The sequence below is a fragment of the Schistocerca gregaria genome, chromosome 1, assembly GCF_023897955.1.
Source record: "Schistocerca gregaria isolate iqSchGreg1 chromosome 1, iqSchGreg1.2, whole genome shotgun sequence".
Lineage (NCBI taxonomy): Eukaryota > Metazoa > Arthropoda > Insecta > Orthoptera > Acrididae > Schistocerca > Schistocerca gregaria.
In genome coordinates, this window is record NC_064920.1 from 534,040,609 (window position 1) to 534,067,344 (window position 26,736).

At 43.9% G+C, this 26,736-nt stretch overlaps 1 protein-coding gene across 1 annotated transcript in view; it reads right to left on the reverse strand.

Moving 5' to 3' along the window:
- Window positions 1–13,667: 13,667 nt before the first annotated feature.
- Window positions 13,668–26,736, reverse strand: part of LOC126358740 (ionotropic receptor 21a) — a 227,825-nt gene continuing 214,756 nt past the window's right edge. The window contains exons 10-11 of the mRNA XM_050007578.1: window positions 26,310–26,505; window positions 13,668–14,072 (exon numbers count right to left, since the gene is read on the reverse strand). Of these exons, the coding sequence (XP_049863535.1) occupies window positions 13,668–14,072; window positions 26,310–26,505 (601 nt within the window). The remainder of the gene's footprint in view (window positions 14,073–26,309; window positions 26,506–26,736) is intronic.

A 26,736-nucleotide genomic window follows, 5' to 3' on the forward strand; every position in this document is an offset into this window, starting at 1 on the left:
TGTCGTACACGCCGCAGTACATTTGGTGTAATGTCGCCGCAGGCTGCCACAATACGTTGTTTCATATCCTCTGGGGTTGTAGGCACATCACGGTACACATTCTCCTTTAACGTACCCCACAGAAAGAAGTCCAGAGGTGTAAGATCAGGAGAACGGGCTGGCCAATTTATGCGTCCTCCACGTCCTATGAAACACCCGTCGAACATCCTGTCAAGGGTCAGCCTAGTGTTCATTGCGGAATGTGCAGGTGCACCATCATGCTGATACCACATACGTCGACGCGTTTCCAGTGGGACACTTTCGAGCAACGTTGGCAGATCATTCTGTAGAAACGCGATGCATGTTGCAGCTGTTTGGCCCCCTGCAATGAAGTGAGGACCAATGAGGTGGTCGCCAATGATTCCGCACCATACATTTACAGTCCACGGTCGCTGTCGCTCTACCTGTCTGAGCCAGCGAGGATTGTCCACGGACCAGTAATGCATGTTCCGTAGATTCACTGCCCCGTGGTTTGTGAAACCCGCTTCATCGGTAAACAGGTAGAACCTGCAACGCATTCTCTGTTAATGCCCGTTGACAGAATTGCACTCGGTGATTAAAGTCATCACCATTGCTGATGTAGAGACTCATGAAACGGGTGAAAGCGGTGATGATGCAGTATGCGCATGACACTACTCTGACTCAGTCCACTGGCTCTCCCAATGTCCCGTGTACTCATGTGTGGGTTTATGTCAACAGCAGCTAACACACCAACTGCACCCGCTTCTCCTGTGACGGGCATGTTTCGGAACCGTTTGCGTGCTACGACCATACCTGTTGCATACAGTTGGCGGTAGATGTTTTGCAATGTGCGGCACGTTGGATGCTCTCTGTCCGGGTACCGTTCTGCATACACCCTGCAGGCTTCAGCTGCATTTCGTCGACACTCACCATAGATGAGTATCATCTCTGCCTTTTCAGAGATCGAATACACCATGGGCACAGTTCCTACAACACAACACTATCACAGACGTCTGGTAACACGGTGTACTACAGTTGGTCTGCTTGCGGAGACGAATGCAGAATAACAATAGCAGCAAGCGCTACACGCGGACACTGCGACAGCTAGACCAAACCACAACAGTGCACTACAGCCACACTCGTAAACACGGTCGTCATCGTAAACATGTCCCTGCAGACGTTGCTCGCCGACCGTGGCCCGTGTTTGTTACAACACGCAACTGAACGTCGGAGGTTTCAAGCGACAACTTTAGGTTAAAATATCTCCGGATGTAATTAACATTATACAATGCAACAAAAGGCACTGATTACGTATTTGTTTATATGTTCAGATGTGCTAACAAAACTAACGTGGTTCCATTTAAAAAAAAACGTAGGTTTGTGTTAAAAAAGTACTTCAGTGCATTTTTGTATGGTTTGTATTAAACAATTACATTAGCCCCTCTCCTCACGATCGGTCCGTGGAATCGGTTCGTCAGTATTTGATGTGGTTTACGAAATATATCCAGCGGTAACGTTAGGTGACGCACCCTGTATTTTCTAATTGAATGTAAAAGATGCCTCGATTCACTACATTCGCACAGAAGCAGAGTTTTTACAGTTTTCACTGGCTCTCATAGCACTGGATGTTTGGTTTTTGCACCAGAGCAAAAAATACAAATCGTTTCTTCCTTCCATTTCAGTGCTTTATAGTGAATACATTTTTGATCCATCTTCTAAGATGACTAATTTACGATTACCGTAGTCAATTACTAATCAAATGCAATCCCACTAATCGCCACAACGTTCCACGTTTAAAGGTATGACGTCTCTCTGTATGTTGTACAGCGTTTAAATGGTACCGTAATATAGCTCCTTACAAATATTCGGCATCCACTGATGTCTCTGTAGCTCTTACGGCCGCATGGCGTTCTGCATTCAAGTTCCCGGCGGATCTGCTATCGCTCCGAGTTTTATTGCGTTTGAGTATCAATCGTAGCTCGAGCTCTCTCTGATCTACGCGCTAAATCAGATATACGTTTTCAAGGCATATCGTAATAGTTTTAAATACGGTTCTCGGGCTTATCGTAGCATTTTATTGTTGTATCTTCAAAAAACGCCAAGTGGTGTAGCAACTCACTATCATAAACCACGTGCAGAATAACATCGGATTTGCACTATCATAGAATAAACACAAAGAGCCAGCAACCATCGCGTCAGTGTCATCTGTATCCCGTTCACGTGTACCACATTTAGAAGTTTTAATAATGCTCCAACAGATAATACAACTTTATAAAGTAGCCTATGGTCTTCCTCATGGTTCAAGATATCTCATACCAAATTTCATCGAAATCCGTTCAGTGGTTTGGTCGTGAAAACGTAACAGACAGATTTACTTTCGCATTTATAATATTAGCATGGAAGTATGGATTAACGTGGATTAAACACGCAGAGGATTGTACGGGGTGCTCAAAAAGTCTCTCCGCAGTCCCGTATGGTTGTTAGCCGCGCGTGCCGTATGCCGCAGTGAATATATCGAAATGAATTATTAATTTATTGAATATTCATTTTTACTTACAAGTTTTCACATAAAATGTTGAAAGTGTCCCCCCTGTTGTTGAATACGCAGTTTAATTCGTCTAATCATGTTTCCAAACACAGGCTGTAACATTTATTCTGTAACAGAAGCAGTGAAAGTGGATATTGCCGTTTTCAATTCATCGATGGATTTTGGACGGTTTTTATAGACAGTTGCTTTCGCTGCACCCCAGAAGAAAAAGTCAGGTGGTGCTAGGTCAGGCCATCGTGGAGACCAAAGTCCCTGTGGAATTATGCGATCACCAAAAACACCAGCAAGCAGTGCCACTGAAGCGCGAGCTGTAAGCGCGGTTGCACCATCTTGTTGAGAATAACCGTTCACTTAATGCAAGTTCTCCGCCGGCCGCGGAGCCTGCGGTTCTAGGCGCTGCAGTGCGGAACCGCGGGACTGCTACGGTCGCAGGTTCGAATCTTGCCTCGGGCATGGATGTGTGTGATGCCCTTAGGTTAGTTAGGTTTAAGTAGTTCTACGTTCTAGGGGACTGATGACCTAAGATGTTAAGTCCCATAGTGCCCAGAGACATTTGAACCATTTTTTGAACAAGTTCTCCTGTGAATGGGTACAGAATATATCTGCAGTATCGTTGTGCGTTTATTTTTTAGTTGAAAAACCCATTCAGGCGAACAATCATACGGCGCGAGCGGCTAACAATCATACGGAACTGCGGAGAGACTTTTTCAACTACCCGCACAAGCATTGTATTCGTTACGTTGAATCGTATTGTGTGAAACATATGAAACAAAAAACGCATTTGCACAAATATGATAAAGTTCAAAAGTCTAAGAGTAAAAAGCTTTTTCAAAGAGTAATCAGTTTTCCATATTACGCGTTATATTCTTGAAACCAGTAAATACATTGTACTACACATTTTCTAAAGTAGTTTGTGTTTTTCTCAACGTTCAAGTTATGTCCATACCAAATTCCATCAAAATCTGCATAGCAGTTTAGTCGTGAAAGCGTAACAGGCAGAGTTACTTTCGCATTTGTGATGTTAGTATGGATTATGATTACGTTTTTTTATTATATGTATGCAGCTGCGTGAAAATGACTACACAGCAGAAAAGTTCAAACGGTTCAAATGGCTCTGAGCACTATTGGACTTAACTTCTGAGGTCATCAGTCCCCTAGAACTTGAACTACTTAAACCTAACTAACCTACGGACATCACACACATCCATGCCCGAGGCAGGATTCGAACCTGCGCCCGTAGCGGTCGCTCGGTTCCAGACTGTAGCGCCTAGAACCGCTCGGCCACTCTGGCCGGCCAGCCGAAAAGTCATTGTGCTTCTTTCAAGATGTTTATGTCGTCGTTGTGGACGTTGTTGCAACTAAATTGTCTGTGAAACTACCTTTAGAACAGTGAAAAATCATGTACTGTGCAATTACCAAAACGTAAAACACAAGATACAGAGTAACGCAGCAACTCTAAGACAAACGTGAAACTACTGTGATGTGTGCTGGCGTCGCTACTGTGATAGCTGAGCACGCAGCCCTTCCTTCCCTCTCCCTCATTGTTCCGTAAGACGTAAGTGAGGCGCAGGCTGACCGGTCTTCACCGGTAGACTTATCCACGCTGCTGTGTATCGCTGTTAAAGTACAACTAACACTGGCGGAAAAAGGAATCCGAGGAAGAACTAAGAAATACCGAAAACGTACTTCAAGAAGAACAGCTGAGTGAGCCTTACTGGTTTCAACAGCATGTTCCTCGAGTGAATGGAACGAATTTATTTCCAAACAAGACGTCCAGTGCATACCGTCGAAATTTGCTTTATTTTCAAGATCAGAATAGTATTCTAAATGAAGAGACAGATATAAGAATTAAGAATTTTAGTAACCTCATCCAGAGATGAAACAGTTTAATCAAACACAACGATTGTAAAGCTAACTAAATCACAGGAAAAAAAAAACCGCGTGAACCTTGATTATGGCCTGCCACATTGCGCAATCCCAGTTCTTGGAGTTCAAACAGGGAATGCATAACCAAATCTGTAGCACAAGAGAACATGAACATCTAAAAGGAATGGTGGCCATTGGACTTATTCCCCAGCTGAGTTACCTGCTTTAATACAACCAGTGGTTAGCTGTCGACTGCATTTAGTAGTCTAAATGAACGTGTACACTGCAGAGCCAAAGAAACTGGTACACCTGTGTAACGGCGTGTAAGGCCTCCGCGAGCACGCAGAAGTGCCGCAACACGACGCGGCATGGAGGAAAGTGACACAATGAATTCTGCAGGGCCATCCATAAATCCGCAAGAGTATCAGGGGGTAGAGATCTCTTCTGAAGAGCACGTTGCATGGCATCCCAGATATGCTCAATAATGTTCGTGTCTGGGGAGTCTGTTGGCCAGTGGAAGTGTTTACTTACACAAGTTTCTTCAGTGAATAATATTTTCAATCTGAAGGCTGATTTACAAATGTGTGCACTTAAATGCATGTGTGATGTAGGTGAATGCCGGCCGAAGTGGCCGAACGGTTCTAGGCGCTACAGTCTGGAACCCCGCGACCGCTACGATCGCACGTTCGAATCCTGCCTCGGGAATGCATGTGTGTGATGTCCTTAGGTTAGTTAGGTTTAATTAGTTCGAAGTTCTGGGGGACTGATGACCTCAGAAGTCAAGTCCCATAGTGCTCAGAGCCATTTGAACCATTTGTAGGTCAAATGTTACCTCGCTGCATTTTTCAATCGTTTTAAATTATGCTGGCTAGAAAGTATGTGTACTAGAAGCCAAAAATAATAGAAAGTATAGTACTGATGTCTTTGATGGCAAAATACGTCTCTGGTTTTGTAAAGCGCGCTGCCCCGGCTATAACACAATGAGGACGTGCTGATAACCAGCTAAACAGTTAGAGTAAATGCTCTAGAAACAACTACAGAAATTCTATGAGTGCAGATAATAAATTACAAGTAAGTACTTGGAAACCTAATGCAAAGCTATGAACATGCCCCAAGTCCCATAGCATACTGTATTATCTATTGTATTATTGTGTATTTTACATAGGACCACTGAAGGTGGGCATGTGGCATGATGTCATTCATTAAGTGGTGCAGGTATTCTCAGTGTAGTACATGTACAGAGCTATACTGGGGTAAGCGATCGAACACAGTGCAATTAGTCTATGACGAGCCATTGGAGACCAGAGTTCCTTTGCACTAAAACACTCAGAAAATTTCTCTGAACACCATCCTCAGTTTTGCTGGTGGAATCCCCGTTCGCTCTGTACCGGACTTTTATCAGTCTAAAATATTGTCTCAGGCTGCCTATATGCTCTCTGTTTCGTTCAAGAAGGAGTCCAGTAAGTGTGAGTTTTCCATAGCCGAGGCTGGCGGGCCTTAGGGAAATGCCTCAGCTGGTCTGGCCGGGCGCCAGCCTTGAAGCTTCCAGGAAAGCAGTGGCTAAACTGGTCTTCATCTCCGTCTGACGCAAGTCGGCAAAGACTCTCGGTTCGTGGAAGACGTAAGGTATTCCTGCTCACAGTGGCATGGCAGATACCTACCAGCTACGAATTACAAGTATTAACAATTAGTCGATACTCGTGTGTCGTTGTCTCAAGCCTTATCGCTTCCTCACGTTGCGTTTCTCCATGAGTTTATTAGCACGTGCATAGCACACATTATTGAATGACTACATCATAGTAGTTGACACTCGTTTCCTTTAATACAGTAGAGCTAAAGTCTCGTTGCATTGTACGAGTACGTTACTATTCTTGGAATTACACATAAAGTTCAGTTACAAACTTTTATCGGTAGCTTTTGTTCCAGGCAAGGAGTTCTCTTTCAAAACAGCACTGCATAATACACTGAAGCGCCATAGAAACTGGTATAGGGATGCGTATTCAAATACAGAGGTATGTAACAGACATAATACGACGCTGCGGTCGGAAAAGTATAAATAAGACAACAAGTATCTCTCGCAGTTTAGTTACTGCTGCTACAATGGCAGGTTATCAAGATTTAAGTGAGTTTGAACGTGGTGTTATAGTCGGCGCGCGTGCAATGCGACACAGCATCTCCGAGGTAGTGATGAAGTGGGGATTTTCTCGTACGACCATTTCACGAGTGCACCGTGAATATCAGGAATTCGGTAAAACATCAAACCTCAAACATCGCTGCCACCAGTAAAAGATCCTGCAAGAATGGGACCAACGACGACTGAAAAGAATCGTTCAGCGCGACAGATGTGCAATCCTTCCAGCAATCTGCTGCAGATTTCATCGCTGGGCCATCAACAAGTGTCAGCATGCGAACCATTCAACGAAACGTCATCGATATGGGCTTTCGTTACCGAAGGCCCACTCGTGTACCCTTGATGATTTCACGACACAAAGCTCTATGCCTCGCCTGGGCCCGTCAACACCGACATACGACTGTTGATGACTGGAAACATGTTGCCTGGTCGGACGAGTCTCGTTTCAAATTGTATCGAGATGACGGACGTGTACGGGTATGGAGACAACCTCATGAATCCATGGACACTGCATGTCAGCATGGGGCCGTTCAAGCTCGTGGAGGCTCTGTGGCGGTGTGGAGCGTGTACAGTTGGAGTGATATGGGACCCCTGATACGTCTAGATAAGACTCTGGCAGGTGACACGTACATAAGCATCCTGTTTGATCACCTGCATCCATTCATGTCCATTGTGCATTCAGACGGACTTCGGCAGTTCCAGCAGGACAATGCGATACCCACACGTCCAGAATTGCTAGAGAGTGGCTCCAGGAACATTCATCTGAGTTTAAAAACTTCCGCTGGCCACCAAACTCCCCAGACATGAACATTATTGAGCATATCTGGGACGCCTTGCAACGTGCTTTTCAGAAGAAATCTCCACCTCTTCGTACTCTTACGGATTTATGGACAGCCCTGCAGGATTCATGGTGTCAATTCCCTCCAGCACTACTGCAGACTTTAGTCGAGTCCATGTGCCGTCGTGTTGCGGCACTCCTGCTTGCTCGCAGGGACCATTACACGATATTAGGTTGGTTGGTTGGATTGGGGAAGACCAGACAGCCAGGTCATCGGTCTCATCGGATTAGGTTAGGAAGGGGAAGGAAGTCGGCCGTGCCCTTTGAAAGGAACGATCCCGGCATTTGCCTGGAGTGATTTAGGGAAATCACGGAAAACCTAAATCAGGATGGCCGGACGCGGGATTGAACCGTCGTCCTCCCGAATGCGAGTCCAGTGTCTAACCACTGCGCCACCTCGCACGATATTAGGCAGATGTACCAGTTTCTTTGGCTCTTTAGCGTAGTAACAACTTATTTCTTTTACTTCAAAAAAATATTTTCGCGATTATATAAATTCGTCTGTAAATGGTCAACTCATTCTACAGCGTTGTAATATTTGCTACAAATTGCAAATGGAGCATTAACTAAACTGCACTTTGGACTACTCCCATATAAATCTGACATTCTCTTATATTTGTGATTTTATTGTTTCTGTCGTGTTAGAAAATCGTTCTGCGAACATCAGCGGAAAGTAAATTCGTTTGATTGGTATACGATAATATTTGTTACTGACAGATCATGTCTGACATCGCATTACTTGACAAATTCTTTCAAAAACTTCTGCACGGTGTCTCCTTTAACATCGACACTAATTTTTCCAGTCCCTTGTCACACCATGCGGCCACGTTTTCACCTCCAAAAACATTCATAACGTGCTTGTTGCCAGTAAAATAATTACAGGTAACAGGTTCCGTCATCTCCTAAAGAGATGAATGACGTAGATAACAACTGGAAATTCTTATTCAATTCAATTCACTTCTTCAGGTGTAATGTAATTACTAATTTCAAAATATTTCGACAGAATCATGAGGGATCGATACTGACAATACAGAAACCATGTCTGTTCTTCTCCTATGGCATGCTTTTGAAAAACACAACCGCTTCCAATTCTAAAATGTGTGAAATTTTCCCAGGATCACATTTTTCGTCAATAAATCCTATCAAGGCAACATCCCCCTCCACCTCCTCTGACGGCTGCCAAACAGTACTTAATCATTGGCGACGTAATTGACCATTTCTTTCTGTTTCGTTTGGTCGGATAACACATTTACACATTCGGAGGAGAAACTTGGCGACTGAACTTCCGTGGAGCGCAAAACGCCTATGATCCAATAACTGCCACCCCAAGTCTCTTATTACATCAGTGGCACTTTCGTCCCTATTTCTCGATAAAACAAAACAAGCTGTCGTTCATTGGACTTTTGCGATGTTGTACATCAGTCCTATAGGGCAAGGATTCCATACCGCACAGAAGTACTCTACTGCAGAACGAACAAGCGTAGTGAAAGCAATCTCTTTAGTAAACCTGTTGGGTGTTCTAAGAGTTCTACTGATAAAACGCAGTCTCTGGTTTGCCTTCCCCATAACATTATCTATATGATCTTTCCAATTTATGTTGTTTGAAATTGTAATTCTTAGGCATTTAGTTGAACTAACAGCCTTTATATTTGTGTGGTTTATCGTATAATTGAAATTTAACGGATTTTTTTACGTACCCATGTGGATGTGCTTACGCTTTTCCTAGTTCAGAGACAGTTGCCACTTTTAGTATAATACAGATAGCGTGTCCAAGTGATTTTGCAATTGGTTTTGATCTTCTGATGGCTTTACTTGGCGGTAAAAGACAGTATCATCAGTAAACAGTCTAAAATGGCTGTTCAGATTGTCTCGTAAATCGGTTATATAGATCAAGAACGGCAACGGTCTATAACATTTCCCTGGGTCATCAGACAGATCCTCTCCCTCGTAGAGGCCTTCAGTGGGTACTTTTTCCATCTACCCGCTCTATCCTCTGCCCTTAGCAGTGAAGTTTCCCTTACAGGCTTGATGTTGACGCCTTTACTTTTTAATTTACCGAAGGCTGATTTGATTTTTCTCTATGCTGAATCAGTTCTTCCGATCACCATTTTGCCTTAGATTCCCGTACTTTCTATCTATTTCATTTCTAAGTGTCTTGTATAGCTGTATTCTATTTTTCACGAGGATTTTTTGTACTACCTTCTTTCACCAATAAATTGAAGTGTTTGTTCTGTTACCCAAGGTTATCTTACTTGTACCTGTATTTGTGTGTCCAGTTTCTGTAATTGCACTTTTTAAGAGATGTCCCGTCCTCTTCAGCTGAATTCTCATGTGTAGTACCCATTATCGGTGTATGTACAGCGTTGGAGAACTTCAAACGCACTTCATCATTCCTCAGTATCACAGTACCTCACTTCGTTCCACATTGTTTCTTCCAGACGATTCTTGTAAGCTTCAGAAAACTCTTCGTAATTACTTAAGTGCAAGTATGTACTGCGACATTAATATCTTCATTTTTAGCAGACCCCCGATAATTAACATAATCAGTAAGATAGTGTGAAAATAATTACTACAAGTGCTTAAATGAAATTTAGTTTATGCTGAAGGTGAAAATCAATCATGTCTCCGTTTAAAAAATGGTTTTAAACTCGTTTATAACTTTAATTAGAACAACATACTTCACATAACCTCGAGTAGAGTCTACATAAGATGTTTTAATAATTTATTTAATGTGTACTTGTGAATCTGTATTTGCTCTAGAGAGAATAGAAAGTGTTTGCTTTATTGCTCTTATTTAGTATCACACCATAATTTATGTTTGTGACCATAACATTATCATAATACTCTTCCTCTGGTCCGTGTTTGCATGCTGTGACATATAGTAAATAAGTTATTATGAAATTATTCACAGAAACAATATTTGAAAGAAAACAGTACATATATAATAATGTTCTACAATGTTTTATAAGTATACTATTTCTGCATGTTTTACAATCAAAGAACCCACTGATGATGGCGATATTTTCCGCTGAAACTCGTTTGGGGGAATAAATAAACAACAAACGTGTTTTGCATCAAGACGGACCCACGATTCCATATTACAGTCTGACAGCGCCTCTACAGTTGTGCTACACTGCGCGGCTGAGACGAATAGGAAATCATTCTAGAGTCGATGCGGGCCGCAAATGGGGAAATCCACAGACATAAGCGACTTTTACAAAATGCTCTGGGAACGAGCATCTCGGAAAAGGCGAAGCTGATCGACTGTTCGCATGCTACTGTCGTGAGCATCTATGGAAAGTGGTTGAACGACTAGGTGCTTCATGCTGTCCTAGAACGTGGAGGTTTAAGACTCGCCCGCTCTTTCAAGCGGGATTGACGGCGAGCTGTAGCACATCTGAGGACACAGTAGAATGTTGTTGCGTAAACTTAGGGACCGATGACCTCAGCAGTTTGGTCCCATAAGACGTTGCCACAAATTTCCAATTTTCCAGTTCCCATGTCATCAATACTGGGTGGCGGATCAATGGAAATGTGTCGCCTACTCGGATGAATCACGTTTACCGTGTCTGGATACGCTGTCATTGAAGCGAAACGGCTACCCGAACTCTGTGTGACGGCAAAGTCTAGGCAGAGCAGTACTGTGCTGTGGAGAACAGTCACCTGGAATTACATATGACCCGTGGAAGTGATCGTAGGCACCGTGACAGCTATGGAATAAGTGAACATTATTGCGGACCACCTGCGTCCTTTCATGCCTAATGTCTTCCCTGATGACGACGGCATTTTCCACCAGGTTAACACGAGGCCAGAATCTTGCTACAGTGGGGCATGATACTAAAGTAACTGATCTGAACCTGATGAAGCACATCGAGGAAAGTATCGGAAATCACAAACTACTAGCTCGCAATTTATATGAATTTCATGGCCTGTGCAGAGATGTCTGGGGTCAAATATCTCCAGGAACCTATCAAATATCTGTCGAATCCATATAATGCAGAATCGCTACTATACAGGGTGGAGAAAAACTGTGTCACTAAACTTTAACCCTGGATAGCCGATGCCAGTAGGAACCAAAATTACTAATGTTGTGTAGGTCGACAACGCACCATTTTTGAACTACGGAAACATGACGCCACGCGCTCCGATTGGCCGTGGGATTGCTCTGTTGCAGTTCGTCGCTTGACGGGCAGCACTATGGTTGTAGGTTCACACATACAAAACTCCCACCCCCGTCACTGCCCCAACGTGATGCTCACACGTGTCGAATGTGTCTTGCTGTTTGTCTCTACCCCACGTCAGAGGCATACACACGTAAGCTTCGCTTCGGAGCACACACACGTCACCTGCGATTTAGTCATGCAGTAAGCGTGGTGGCACGTATTCGTTTGAAGAACAACGAGATATGGTTTTCGTTTATGGACTATCCGACGGCAATGCGTACGAATCTCGACGGTTGTATGAGGAACGGTACCCAGCAAGATGCCACCCACACCCGCAAAAGGTCAACAGAAAAAAAGGAAATGAGCATATGGCATCGTTGGCCGGGAGGCCCCATGTGGGGAAGTTTGGCCGCCAAGTGCAAGTCTTATTTCAATCGACGCCACACTGGGCGACTTGCGCGTCGGCAATAAGAATGAAATGGTGATGAAGACAACACAACACTCAGTCCCCAAGCGGAGAATTCACCTTCGACTTGGCGAAACAGGCTCGTTAGCGGGATATGATGATGATGCTGGAATACCGCGAACACGGCGGGATGCTGCATTTGAATAGACTGTTCTCGAGCGCTTTGAGGAAGCACCAACAACGAGTACTCGAGCGGTTGGACACAAAAATGGGGGTCACTCATCGGTTAGTCTGAGAGGTGTTGAGCGATGACGGCCAGCATCCCTTTAGTTTCCACCCTGTCCAAGACCTAAATCCTGTGGTGGACTACGAAGACAGGCTTGAGTTTTGCCGGTGGTTTCTGCGACGTGTTGCACGAGGTACCGACTTTCGCACTCGAAAAGCTGATTACTGGAGATGAGAAATCCTCACGTCACGTATGTCCACGGACACGAGTAACGATTTTCGCTCAACATTTGGGCAGGCATTGCGGGTGACCACCTGATTGGGCCGGTCCGTCTACCTCCTCGACTTACTGGGGCAAATTACCTTCACTTTTTGCAAGAAACTACCTGGCGTGATGGAAGATGTTCCTCTGGACATACAGATACGCATGTCTCTGCAGCATGATGGGCGCCCGCACATAACAGTCGCGTGATACGCGGATATTTAAATGAACACTTCGACGGCTTGACAGAGGTGCCCGTAGGACATGGCTCCCGCGGTTACCAGATCTCGCACACCGGACTTTTTCCTGTTGGGGTTCTTCTGGGTTCCACTTCACCCACCCGGAAGCGAATCACTTAGCAACAAAGAGAAATTAATGGATCGCTTTCAACATGCCCATTCACATCAGGACAATGCCAGGAACCTTTGAAATTGTTCGGCAAATCACCTTTCGACGTTGCCAAGCTTGTGTCACGTCAGAGGGTCGCCAGTTCGAGCACCTGCTTTAAGTAAACAATGTCCTAGCTACAAAGACGGCTCTTTTCATGGCCGACACTATTCGTAAAAAACTTTCTGTACGTGAACTAACAGCTATTGATGGGTTTGTTCACGGAACGTCTTATCATGAATCTACAACGGATGTGACTGGGCCCTGGCGGATTCGCCCACAGGTCCCCAGAGTGAAGGATGGCGCGGTACCACCGAGCGTGCGGGCCGCCTTGGATACATCACGATCTCCAGCAGGCAGAGCATTCGCGGTCAAGCGTTGTCCAGAGCATCATGCTACAGGGCAACGTCGCGGCCAATCGGAGCGTGTGGCGTCAAGTTCCCTTAGTTTAAAAATTGTGCATTATCGACCTACACAACATTAGTAATTTTGGTTCCTACTGGCATCAGCTATCCAGGGTTAAAATTTCGTGACACAATTTTTCTCCATCTTGTATAGCATTCCAAAAGTGGACTAAGGTCGTGTTAAAGATGTGGTTATTACTTGAAGGCTCATCAGTGTATGGTTGTTTATGTCACCTTTAGACGAATGGTGCTTTGGATGCTTGACTGTGGGTCGTTTCTGAGCATCTATTCACCAGGGAATTCTCAGGTCGTGATGCTGCCTCTGAAGTTTTGGTACCTTGGACATATGACTGTGATTTAGAGTATGTTCATGGCTGAGGTTTCGATACTATTGATGCCTTAGACAATGGACTACAGTCCGCTTCTGAGCACCTGGTCTACTGAGGACTGGCTGCTGGTGGAGCGGGGGGACGGCAGAGGTCCGGATACGCGGACCGGCAGCCCTTGGCAATTCTGAGCGGGTGCCCCGGACGCTGCAGCTCGGGAGCGCGCCTCCTGAACGCCAAGTAGGGCGAGGCGTCGGCCGCAGAAAGGCTCCTGGCAGGCTGGGGGCTGGTCACCGTCAACGTGGGGCAGCGTGGGCGGGGGCGGGGGCGGGGGCGTCGGGGGCTGCGGTGGCTGCCGAGCAGCCGGTGGCAGCACGCGTGCACGCCCTCCAGCACCAGCGCGAACACGCCCATTGCGAAGCCCGCACCCAGCAGCAGAAACGTCCCCTGCACGTCGTCCAGCGACAGCTTGTGTTCCTCATCCCTGCGGCTCTTCAGTATAGTGCCGGTCACCGCCTGCAAAAGTGCGAAAATAGAGCAATTTCTCAATAGGAACACGACGTCTCTTACATTTTCTTGTTGTAAGCGCAGGATTTAAATAAGAAAACCCTGCAGTTCTATTCTAATTGGTAACCACTATCTAGACTGTTGAGTCACGTTGCTATTCTTACTAAACCGTCAGTAATACAAGTAGTAACTGAAGCGTCTGTCACATTGGAAGGTGCCTCTGGAAAGAGAGAGCGGCCGGAATTATCTAGAGCAGGGGTTCCCAACAAATTTTTCTCGAGGACCCCCTCATCGAGCATGATTGGTACCTTGTCATATCACAGTATCAAGTACCTAAAAAAGCAAAATTACGAGTCTTTTTATACGTTTTCTATTTTTGGTACTTAGAAAAACATTGATATGTACATTATTGAAAAAAATATTGAGCTTAAAACTGCTCATGCAGGGAGGGGCCAAAACAAAAAATCTGTTATCATACGAAATATATTTAATATATCTTTTCTTCTAATAGCATTTTGCGGACCTCTCTGCTATAGCTCGCGGACCCATGGGGGACCGCGGACCACCTGTTGGAAACCACTGATCTAGAGGAACTGTTGTTCTAGACACCGTCCACATTGTAATTACAAGATTTTTTGGCCACTGTCATGTTGTTGTTGTGGTTTTCAGTCCTGAGACTGGTTTGATGCAGCTCTCCATGCTACTCTATCCTGTGCAAACTTCTTCATCTCCCAGTACCTACTGAAACCTACGTCGTTCTGAATCTGCTTACTGTATTCATCTCTTGGTCTCCCTCTACGATTTTTACTCTCCACGTTGCCCTAAAATACTAAATTGGTAATCCCTTGATGCCTCAGAACATGTCCTATCAACCGATCCCTTCTTCTGGTCAAGTTGTGCCACAAACTTCTCTTCTCCCCAATCCTATTCAATACCTCCTCATTAGTTATGTGATCCACCCATCTAATCTTCAGCATTCTTCTGTAGTACCACATTTCGAAAGCTTCTATTCTCTTCTTGTCCAAACTATTTATCGTCCATGTTTCACTTCCATACATGGCTACTCTCCATACAAATACTTTCAGAAATGACTTCCTGACACATAAATCTATACTCGATGTTAACAAATTTCTCTTTTTCAGAAACGCTTTCCTTGCCATTGCCAGTCTACATTTTATATCCTCTCTACTTCGAACATCATCAGTTATTTTGCTCCCCAAATAGCCAAACTCCTTTACTACTTTAAGTGTCTCATTTCCTAATCTAATACCCTCAACATCACCCGACTTAATTCGACTACATTCCATTATCCTCGTTTTGCTTTTGTTGATGTTCATTTTATATCCTCCTTTCAAGACACTATCCATTCCGTTCAACTGCTCTTCCAAGTCCTTTGCTGTCTCTGACAGAATTACGATGTCATCGGCAAACCTCAAAGTTTTTATTTCTTCTCCATGGATTTTAATACCTACTCCAAATTTTTCTTTTTCATGCCCCTCGACTCTTATAAGTGCCATCTGGTTTCTGTACAAATTGTAAATAGCCTTTCGCTCACTGTATTTTACCCCTGCCACCTTCAGAATTTGAAGGAGAGTATTCCAGTCACATTGTCAAAAGCTTTCTCTAAGTCTACAAATGCTAGAAACGTAGTTTTGCCTTTCCTTAATCTTTCTTCTAAGATAAGTCGTAAGGTCAGTATTGCCTTACGTGTTCCAACATTTCTACGGAAGCCAAACTGATCTTCCCCGAGGTCAGCTTCTACTAGTTTTTCCATTCGTCTGTAAAGAATTCGTGTTAGTATTTTGCAGCTGTGGCTTATTAAACTGATGGTTCGGTAATTTTCACATATGTCAACACCTGCTTTCTTTGGGATTGGAATTATTATATTCTTCTTGAAGTCTGAGGGTATTTCGCCTGTCTCATACATCTTGCTCACCAGATGGTAGAGTTTTGTAAGGACTGGCTCTCCCAAGGCTGTCAGTAATTCTAATGGAATGTTATCTACTCCGGGGGCCTTGTTTCGACTCAGGTCTTTCAGTGCTCTGTCAGACTCTACACGCAGTATCGTATCTCCCATTTCATCTTCATCTACATCGTCTTCCAATTCCATAATATTGTCTTCAAGTATATCGCCCTTGTACAGACCCTCTATATACTCCTTCCCCCTTTCTGCTTTATCTTCTTTGCTTAGAACTGGGTTTCCATCCGAGCTCTTGATGTTCATACAAGTGGTTCTTCTATGTCCAAAGGTCTCTTTAATTTTCCTGTAGGCAGTATCTATCTTACCCCTAGTGAGATAAGCCTCTACATCCTTACATTTGTCCTCTAGCCATCCCTGCTTAGCCATTTTGCACTTCCTGTCGATCTCATTTTTGAGACGTCTGTATTCCTTTTTGCCTGCTTCATTTACTGCATTTTTATATTTTATCCTTTCATCAATTAAATTCAATATTTCTTCTGTCACCCAAGGATTTCTACTAGCCCTCGTCTTTTTACCTACTTGATCCTCTGCTGCCTTCACTACTTCATCCCTTAAAGCTACCCATTCTTCTTCTACTGTATTTCTTTCCCACATTCCTGTCAATTGCTCCCTTATGCTCTCCCTGAAACTCTGTACAACCTCTGGTTCTTTCAGTTTATCCAGGTCCCATCTCCTTCAATTCCCACCTTTTTGCAGTTTCTTCAGTTTTAATCTACAGGTCATAACCAATAGATTATGGTCAGAGTCCACATCTGCCCCTGGAAATGTCTTACAGTTTAAAACCTGGTTCCTAAATCTCTGTCTTACCATTATATAATCTATCTGATACCTTTTAGTATCTCCAGGGTTCTTCCATGTATACAGCCTTCTTTTATGATTCTTGAACCAAGTGTTACCTATGATTAAGTTGTGCTCTGTGCAAAATTCTACCAGGCGGCTTCCTCTTTCATTTCTTTGCCCTAGTCCATATTCACCTACTACGTTTCCTTCTCTCCCTTTCCCTACTACCGAATTCCAGTAACCGATGACTATTAAATTTTCATCTCCCTTCACTATCTGAATAATTTCTTTTATTTGATCATACATTTCTTCAATTTCTTCGTCATCTGCAGAGCTAGTTGGCATATAAACTTGTACTACTGTAGTAGGTGTGGGCTTCGTATCTATCTTGGCCACAATAATGCGTTCACTATGCTGTTTGTAGTAGCTTACCCGTTTTCCTATTTTCCTATTCGTTATTAAACCTACTCCTGCATTACCCCTAATTGATTTTGTGTTTATAACCCTGTAGTCACCTGACCAGAAGTCTTGTTTCTCCTGCCACCGAACTTCACTAATTCCCACTATATCTAACTTTAACCTATCCATTTCCCTTTTTAAATTTTCTAACCTACCTGCCCGATTAAGGGATCTGACATTCCACGCTCCGATCCGTAGAACGCCAGTTTTCTTTCTCCTGATAATGACATCCTCTTGAGTAGTCCCCGCCCGGAGATCCGAATGGGGGGCTATTTTACCTCCGGAATATTTTACCCAAGAGGACGCCATCATCATTTAATCATACAGTAAAGCTGCATGCCCTCGGGAAAGATTACGGCCGTAGTTTACCCTTGCTTTCAGCCGTTCGCAGTACCAGCACAGCAAGGCCGTTTTGGTTAGTGTTACAAGGCCAGATCAGTCAATCATCCAGACTGTTGCCCCTGCAACTACTGAAAAGGCCTCTAAACAGATACCCCTCCGTTGTGGTTGCACCTACGGCACGGCTATCTGTATCGATGAGGCACGCAAGCCTCCCCACCAACGGTAAGGTCCATGGTTCGTGGGGGGAGCCGAAAATCATCTGATAGTCCAAGGTGACTGAACACCCGGAGAGACCAGAAGAGTGATTTCCGTATGACTGGACGCTCAATCAAATACTGAGTGGGACGAGTCTTTTCGATGAGTATCCAGCCACTTTGTATGTACCAGAGAACCAGTACTGAGTTAGTCTGGGAGTTAATACTACATACTGAAAAGTGGTTCAACTGCGCGCCATATGTAGAGAAATGATTGGGGTTTTCATTTGACTCGTCATCGTGTATTTTCTGGAAGTCGCACGTGCACTACATCTTGAGGCAAGAAATGGTGGCGACTGTTTGCGGAAAATTACTACAACTTTCTTTAAATTTGTCCTCAGGGAATGAATGAATTCGTCTGATGTTGTTTTGCTCAGGAGTGCTAAACTTCAAAAATCTTGAACGCTTCGTTCTCCGGAGCTTTAAGGTATTTACAAGCGGGGTTCTCTAAACACCGTGAGCCGCACTTGAAATGTTAATTTGCCAAACCGGTATCTGGGTGTGTAACCCATCGTCAGTGGTATACTGCGTACCTCTCTGTCAATGGCTTGAAGAGGGGTCAGATAACATTCGCCCAAACCAAATGACGAGAATAATGACGAAGAAAACGAGGAAAAAAGGGAAAAAAGTAGTAACCGTGGCTGACTGCCGTAGTGGAGCACTGGGTTCGATGCCCGATCGGGTCGGAGATTTAAAAACAATGGGTAGCATCTTTGATTAGCAATCAAAACGTCCTGGGTCCCCGGTTAAATCTTGAATAAAAGTCATCAGTGTTATGCCCGAAGACTTCCGGCATAAGAAGCCTTTTCAAGTTGGTGAAGAAGCGGACTGAGGTTCAGGACCCTCTCGTGCCCTTCGTGGGAAAACTGCGTCTAAAAGGTGGAAGAATAAGCAAGGATCACCGGCCTCGGGATGGTGAGGCAATGGAAACCAGTGAATCAGAAAAAAACATAATGTGTATCCACAGGACACGTGGCACGTAATTGAAAAGTGCCATGATGATCTCTCCATTGGCAAAAGATTCCAGCCTAGTCCCCCATTCGGAATTCCGGGAGGGGACTAACAAGAGGAAGGTGACCATAAGGAAATGGAGGAAAAGATTGAATAACCGATGAAAGGATAACGTTCTAAGTGACGGGGCGAGGAATCTGAGAAGTTTAAACACGGCAGGGAAGATAGAAAATCTAAAAAGGGAAATACTACATCACAATCAAGATATAATGGGGTCGGTGAAGTCAAATGGAAAGAGGACAGGGATTTCTTGTCAGAGGAGTGTAGGATATTATCAACAACAGCAGAAAATAGTATAACGGGAGTAGGATTCATTATGAATAGGAAGTTAGAGCAGAGATTGAATTACTGTGAACAGTACAGTGATGGGGTTGTTCCCAACACCGATAATAATAGTTCAGGTATATATTCCGAAGTCGCAAGCAGAGTATGAAGGGAAAGAAAAAGTATATGAGAATATTGAAAGGGTAATTCAATATGTAAATGGAGATAAAAATCGAATAGTCAAGGCAGTTTCGAATGCGGTTGTAGCGCAAGGAGTAGAAGAAAGGATTTAGGCAGAATATGGGCATAGTAGTAAGAATGAGAGGAGAAAACCTAACTGAGTTCTGCAATAAATTTTAGCTAATAATTGCGAATACTCTGTTCAATATTCACAACAGGAGGTAAATTTGGGAAACGCCGGAAGGTACGGGAATATTCCAGTTAGATTACGTCATGATCAGGCAGAGATTCGGAAAGTAGATACTGGATTGTAAGACGTACCCAGGAGCAGATATAGAGCGAGATCACAACTGACTAATGATGAGCAGTCGGCTGAAATTTAAAGGACTAGCAAAGAAGTGGGGTACGGCATTACTTAGGAATGAAGAGATGTGCTACAAGTTCTCTGAGGCTAAAGATACTGCGGCAACGATTAAATCAGTAGGCAGTTCATTTGAAGAGGAATGGACTTCCATAAAAAGGGAAATAACAAAATGGTTCAAATGGCTCTGAGCACTATGGGACTGAACATCTGAGGTCATAAGTCCCCTAGAACTTAGAACTACTTAAACCCAACTAACCTAAGTACATCACATACATCCATGCCCGAGGCAGGATTCGAACCTGCGACCGTATCGGTCGAGCGGTTCCAGACTGAAGCTCCTAGAACCGCTCGGCCACTCCGCCCGACGGGAAATAACAGAGACTGGAAAGAAAAACATAGTAGAAGGAAAGTAGGTGCGAGCAAACCATGGGTAACAGAAGAAATACATCAGTTTATAGGCGACAGAAGGAAGTGCAAATATGTTCAGTAAAATTTAGGAATGCAGAAAAACAAGTCACTTAAGAAAGAAATCAATAGGAAGCGCAAAGGAGCTAAGACGAAATAGCCACATGAAAAATGCGAAGACATCGCAAACGAAATGATTGTCGGAAGGATTATCTCGGCATATAGAAAGCTGAAAACAACCATCGGTAAAATTAAAAACAACGGCAGTTATATTAAGAGTGCAATAGGGGTTCTACCGTTAAATGCAGAAGAGAGAGAGGATATGTGGAAAGAGTACACTGAAATTCTCTATGAGGCCTGGCCACCAAGAGCTGTTGTGTAGCGATTTGATTCACGGATCCAGTTATATGGCTCCTTTCGCGTATAGCGACTATGACGTGTGGGGTCTGAAGATGGCATCAATGTAATGCCGAAACTGGTAGCACATAAGAAGTTCATAAAATAAATTTCTACAGTACATACAGCTGTTGGTAAATTATTGCATCAAGAAAGAATGGTGTCTGTTCTTTGGTACGTGTGTGTGTGTGTGTGTGTGTGTGTGTGTGTGTATGTGTGTGCGCGCGCGTTTGTGTGTACAGTATCTCTAAGACTAGCTACGCTTCGTTATATCGGGACATATCGGTAACCGTCATATAGACACTCTTTTGTTTACGACTACCAGCAATCTCAGCGATCTAGTAGCGTAGCGACGTCTTGCATTATGTGTTGCTTATTTGTAATAGTGAATATGAGCTTGAATCAGTCTAGTTGTAATACAACTGAATGAGTAGAGACAAATGACACATAAATCATTTATCAGGCACTTAACTCCATGTCCCACGTGACAACGAGGATTGTTTTCCTAACTCTTCAGAATTGTACGTGATCCCGAAGGGCCAGAAATACCTTCATCGTTATTCATTGCTAAATACTTTATTAATTAATACTGGACACACGTTCACCGAGCACCTACAATGCAACTGTTTGAAAGTTGTGGTTGACAGTAGTTGAAAACATGACGTCATAGTCACGAAGACTACTAACTTGCACCAGTATGTGTCGCGTAGAACTAGGAAGTAGAGGGACACTGTTGTTTAAATTAAATCTTATGTTTTTATTGTTTTCTTTATAAGAAATTGTGTTTCAAAAACCTGAGTTTGAGAAGAGTATTTTGTGAAAAATGGTTTCTCACGTTTTCAAAAACCTAAACGTGTGATTTTATGGCGGGAGGAGGATGGGGGAAACGGGTTTGCATGGTTGAGGATGTGTGTTTCGGCACCAAAAATTTTAGAAGTTAAGCGCTAATGTCAGGCAACATGGGAGGGAGCGTGAATGCTTAGATTTGTTATTCTCTGTGACAGGTAGAAGTGCCACCAGAGTTTACTTGTGCTATTCGTGTTTAGCGTTGTTATCAGACCCGGTAGGATACATAGGGGACGTTAACAGCGTCATGTCGAGTAATTGTTTGAGACAGCGTTATCTGAGCATCAAAGAGTTTGAAAAGTGTCTCATTGTGGCTCTACATTTGGCCAGTTGGTAGAATCCAGGAATATCTAGGTTTGGAGGGGGAAAAGTTATGTTAGGATGTGACAGTGGCCCGATATATGACTGCATGGAAATGTGAGAGCGGGGTCCGTTCGACCTCGTCTGACAGTTACCAGGAACAATCAGTGTATTTTGCACCAAGCACATGTTCACCCCTTCAAATCTATGCTTCCCATTCGAGAACAAGTAATGAACGCTCAGCAACATTGTGTCTTCCGGCATCACAGATCATGTACTAGCAGCAGCGAGAGTAGAGACTTACTGTCCCAAGCACAGGCTGCCATTAACATCGTAAGACAAATGGCAGATTTTGGAGAGGTACCATAACTAGAAAACAGTCACGGCCGATGATGGCGTCGCACTGTGTTCGACGAGAAATCTCGATTCTGCACTACCCTGAATGACCATCGGCGGCAAGTATTGCGGGGAACTTAAAATGCCTTGGAGACGCACAGTGGTTTACTTCTGGTGTTATAGTGCGGGGAGCCAGCGGCTATGATATCAGGCCAAGACTGGTAGTGACTCTGAGAGTGCATCATGAAAATCCTGCGTCATGTGTTCCTTCTCGTCCGACTGTACCGTGGAACTATTTTTCAACAAGACAATGCTCGTTCACAAATGACACATGTCTCTACGGACTGAATGCGTGATGTTGAGGTACTTGTCTGGCCAGCAAGTAGCCCAGATTTGTTCCTGGTAGAACATATATGGGAGCAGCTCGGATGTCAACTCCGACCCAGTTCCTGTATCAAGAATATCGAGGAACATACATGCAACAGTGATGAGCCAGCTTGCCTCAGGAGAGGACACAACCGCTCTACAACACTTTTCCGAACCGAATCGGTGCGTGCATCCATGCCAGAGGGAGTGCAATGTCATACTGTCAAGTTCTTTGTAAATTTGACTCCATCTTGTAATCAATAAAATAACATGCCATAGAAGTTTGGGGGCAATGTTATGAAAATGCAAGATGACTTAGATGAAAATGGATTGGGAGATATGATACAGCGTGAAGAATTTGACACAGCACTGGAAGAGGTAAGTCGAAACAAGGCCCCGGTAGTAGACAACATTCCATTGGAACTGCTGATAGCCGTGGAACAGCCATCCATGACAAAACTCTTCTGTCTGGTGAGCAAGATGTATGAGACAGGCGAAGTAGCCTTAGGCTTCAAGAAGGATATAATAATTCCAATCCCAAAGAAAGCAGGTGTTGACAGGTGTGAAAACTGCCTAACTATCAGTTGAAAAATACTATCACTAATTCTTTACGGACGAATGGAAGAACTGGTAGAAGCTGACCTTGGGGAAGGTTAGTTTGGAGCACACGAGGAAATACTGACCCTATGACTTATCTTAGACGCTAGGTTAAGGAAAGGCAAAACTACTTTTCTAGCATTTGTAGTCATACAGAAAGCTTTTGACAGTGTTGACTGGAATACTCTCTTTCAAATTATGAAGACGATGGAAAAGGGTATTTACAATTTGCGCAGAAATTAAATGGGAGTTATAAGAGTCGAGGGGCATGAAGGGAAGCAGTGGTTGAGAATGGAGTGAGACAAGTTGTAGTCTATCGCCGACGTTATTCAGTCTGTGCATTGAACAAGCTGTAAAGGAAACAAAAGAAACATTCTGAGTAGGAATTAAAAAGAAGGGAGAAGAAACAAAGGCTTGAGGTTTGCTGACGACATTGTAATTCTGCAAAGGACATGGAAGAGCAGTTGAACGGAAGATACAGTGTCTTGAAAGCAGGATATAAGATGAACATCAACAAAAGCAAAACGAGTATAATGAAATGTAGTCGAATTAAATCAGCTGATGATAAGGGAATTAGATCAGGAAATGAGACACTTAAAGTAATAGACGAATTTTACTATTTGAGTAGTAAAGTAACTGACGATGCTCAAAGTAGAGTGGACATGAAATGTAGACTAGCTATGGCAAGGAAAGCGTTTCTGAAGAAGAGGAATTTGTTAACATCGAGTATAGATTTAAGCGTCAGGAAGTCTTTTCTGAAAATATTTGTATGTAGCCATGCATGAAAGTGCAACAAGGACAATAAACGGTTTAGACAAGCAGAGAATAGAAGGTTTCTAAATGTGATGGTACAGAAGAATGCTGGAGATTAGATGGGTAGATCACATAACTAATGAGGTGGTACTGAATAGAACTGGGGAGAAGAGAAATTTGTGGCACAACTTGACTAGAAGAAGCGATCGCTTGGCAGGGCACGTTGTGAGGCATCAAAGGATCACGAATTTAGTATTGGAGGGAAGCGTGGAGGGTAAAAATCGTAGAGGGATACCAATAGATGAATACACTAAGCAGATTCAGAAGATGTAGGTTGCAGTAGTTATTAGGAGATGAAGAAGCTTGCACAGGATAGAGTAGCATTGAGAGCTGTATCAAACGAGTCTGGACAGAAGACCACGACAGAAGTTTGCCTTTTGTTTCTTAACCCGTTCTGGATGCTTCACTTTCTTTGTCAGGCACTGTAACCGAGTAGCAAAAGTTTCTACAACTGATGTAATACACATTACTTGCTGATTCTACGAGGGTCACTCCAAAAGAAATGCACACTATTTTTGTAAAAATACAGTTTTCAATCTGGATGTGTGAAAGTTTTACAATGTGTAGATACATCCTTCCGCATGTTTTCAAACTTAGTTCAACCTGTTCCCGTGAGTGGCGCTGTCACAGCATATCTTCAAGAAGGCTGCTACACTTGAAGTTCGTCAGAAGCAACAAGCACTCATAGAATTCCTGTGCTGTGAAAACTAGACATTGGGAAACATCCACAAGAGATTGAAAAAGGTGTATGGAGATGCTGCTATCGATCGCAGTACAGTTAGTCATTGGGCAAGCAGGTTAGGTGATGAAAGTGGGCACGGCAATACTGAGGATTGTCCCCGCAGAGGCAGGCCTCGTACTGCACACACTCCAGAAAATGTGCAGAGAGTTAATGAATTGGTGACTGCTGACAGACACATCACAGTGAACGAATTGTCACGCTACGTTGGGATAGGGGAAGCAAATATTTGCAGAATACTGAAGTGTTGGCGTTAAAAAGCGTTTGTGCCAGCTGGGTTCCCTGGATGTTGACAGTGGCTCACAAAGAAACAAGAAAAACGGTATTCAGCGAACCTTTGGAACAGTACGAGAATGGTGGAGGTGAATTTCTTGGAAGAATTGTGACAGGTGATGAAACATGGCTCCATCATTTTTCATGTGTGAACTTCTAGTTTTCGGTGGCGCCATTTAAGAAGCGCAACTTTTGTCACGCCACAAAATGTTAAACTTGGTTCTACTTTGTTGCGCCATTTTGCCTTCTCCACAATCGAATAACGTCATTCGATTGCTACCTCGTGGCTGGATTCAAACCTTTCTAGTGCGTATTCGTTCGCAGATAGTGCTTTTGTTTGCGCGTTTGCTATTAATATGTCGAAAAAGTGGTCAAGAGAGACATATATATAGTACATACGGCTACTTAACGAGTGGAGAAAATTTCAATTCGGTGAAAAATCAATTTACTTTCACTGTTGAGAACAGCAAAGGGGCTGTTTTATCACTTACCTTCAAATGAGAGTTAAGGGCATCGTACGTAGCATCCAGCACTTCGCACAAGAATACTGAAATAGTATTTTTCGGGACACGGTAGGTGTACTGGAGAGATGACACGGAATCACCACTTGCCGAATATCGGAGAGTTACTTGAAGTTTCACACGAACTGGGATTGCATCTCTCATGTGTGTATCCGATCTTTGAATAGAGCTTGATACACAGCTCAACAAGTACTCGAAATTCTCTTCGACATCCGAAAATGGTTTACGAATGAATTTTCATCTTCGAATGTTAATTATTTTATGAGCGTATTTGTTGCTCCCATATAATATCTGCGTGATATCCAGTTACGGATCCATTTGCGTTTCCTTTCCTTTGTTGTTAACTCTTCGCTCAGTTCTAATGCCACAATTTGCGCTACAACATTAGCATAGGCCCGAATAATTTCAACTGAGACAGGTGACGCCATTTTGCGCAATTACGAAGAATTTGTGGCGTCCTATGTGAACTGTAGCTCACAGTGCCACTCCAGAAATGACTTGACTTGTGGCGATACTTTCTTTGCGCGTGTAAACCCGGCTTTACAGTCCTTACCTGACTCCATGTGACTATCATCTCTTTGAGAAACTGACAGACTCTCTTCGTGGAACAAGGTTTGAAGACGATGACTCCCTTGTGCACCCTGCCAAACAGTGGCTCCAACAGGTTGGTGCAGAATTTTACTGTGTGGACAAACAGCCGCTGGTTCCAGAGTGGCGTAAGGCAGTTGAGAGGGATGCAAATTATGTGGAGAAATGAAAATATTGTTCCTAAAGGGTGTATCTACACACTGTAAAACTTTCAGACATGTAGAATAAAACATGGGTTAAAAAAAGTGTGTATTTCTTTTGGAGTGACCCTCGTAAACTTTTAATTTGAAAACTGCTCTAAAAGTAATTTTCGTAATGTAGCTATATCACAAAGATTCCCGTGGCCGACAAGTTCAACCTAGGGGCGGTAAACCGTGAATGTGGCTTTCGCTGGTGAGGACGTGGCTGGGCTACTGTGTGGGCGTACGCACGGCGAGCAGGCGCCCGGAGCTGGAGCGCACGTGCTGCCACTCGACGTCGCGGACTGCGAGCGCGACGAGGCCGCTCTGCTGCGCCCTCAGCAGCAGCTGCACCAGCGCGGGGGCGTACGGCGCCGACCGCGGCAGCGCCAGCGACACGCTGAACGGCACCACGCAGTCCTCGCCCACGTGCAGCAGAGACCGCTTGCTGCAGCACACAACCGACAACAAACGCCACTACCACTACTACCGCTACAGCTACTGTAGTGTAGACGCTATAGTTCCGTTTAAAATTACATGATAGTTAACGTCTGTCAGTTGGCGCTGCAGTGTTGCCACATCGGCCGCCGGCTACCGCTCGGTTATAAGTAACACACTGTAATTTTTCCTCCGCTCTATGTAATTACGTAGTTCTCAATTCGCTCGAGCAATCAATCAT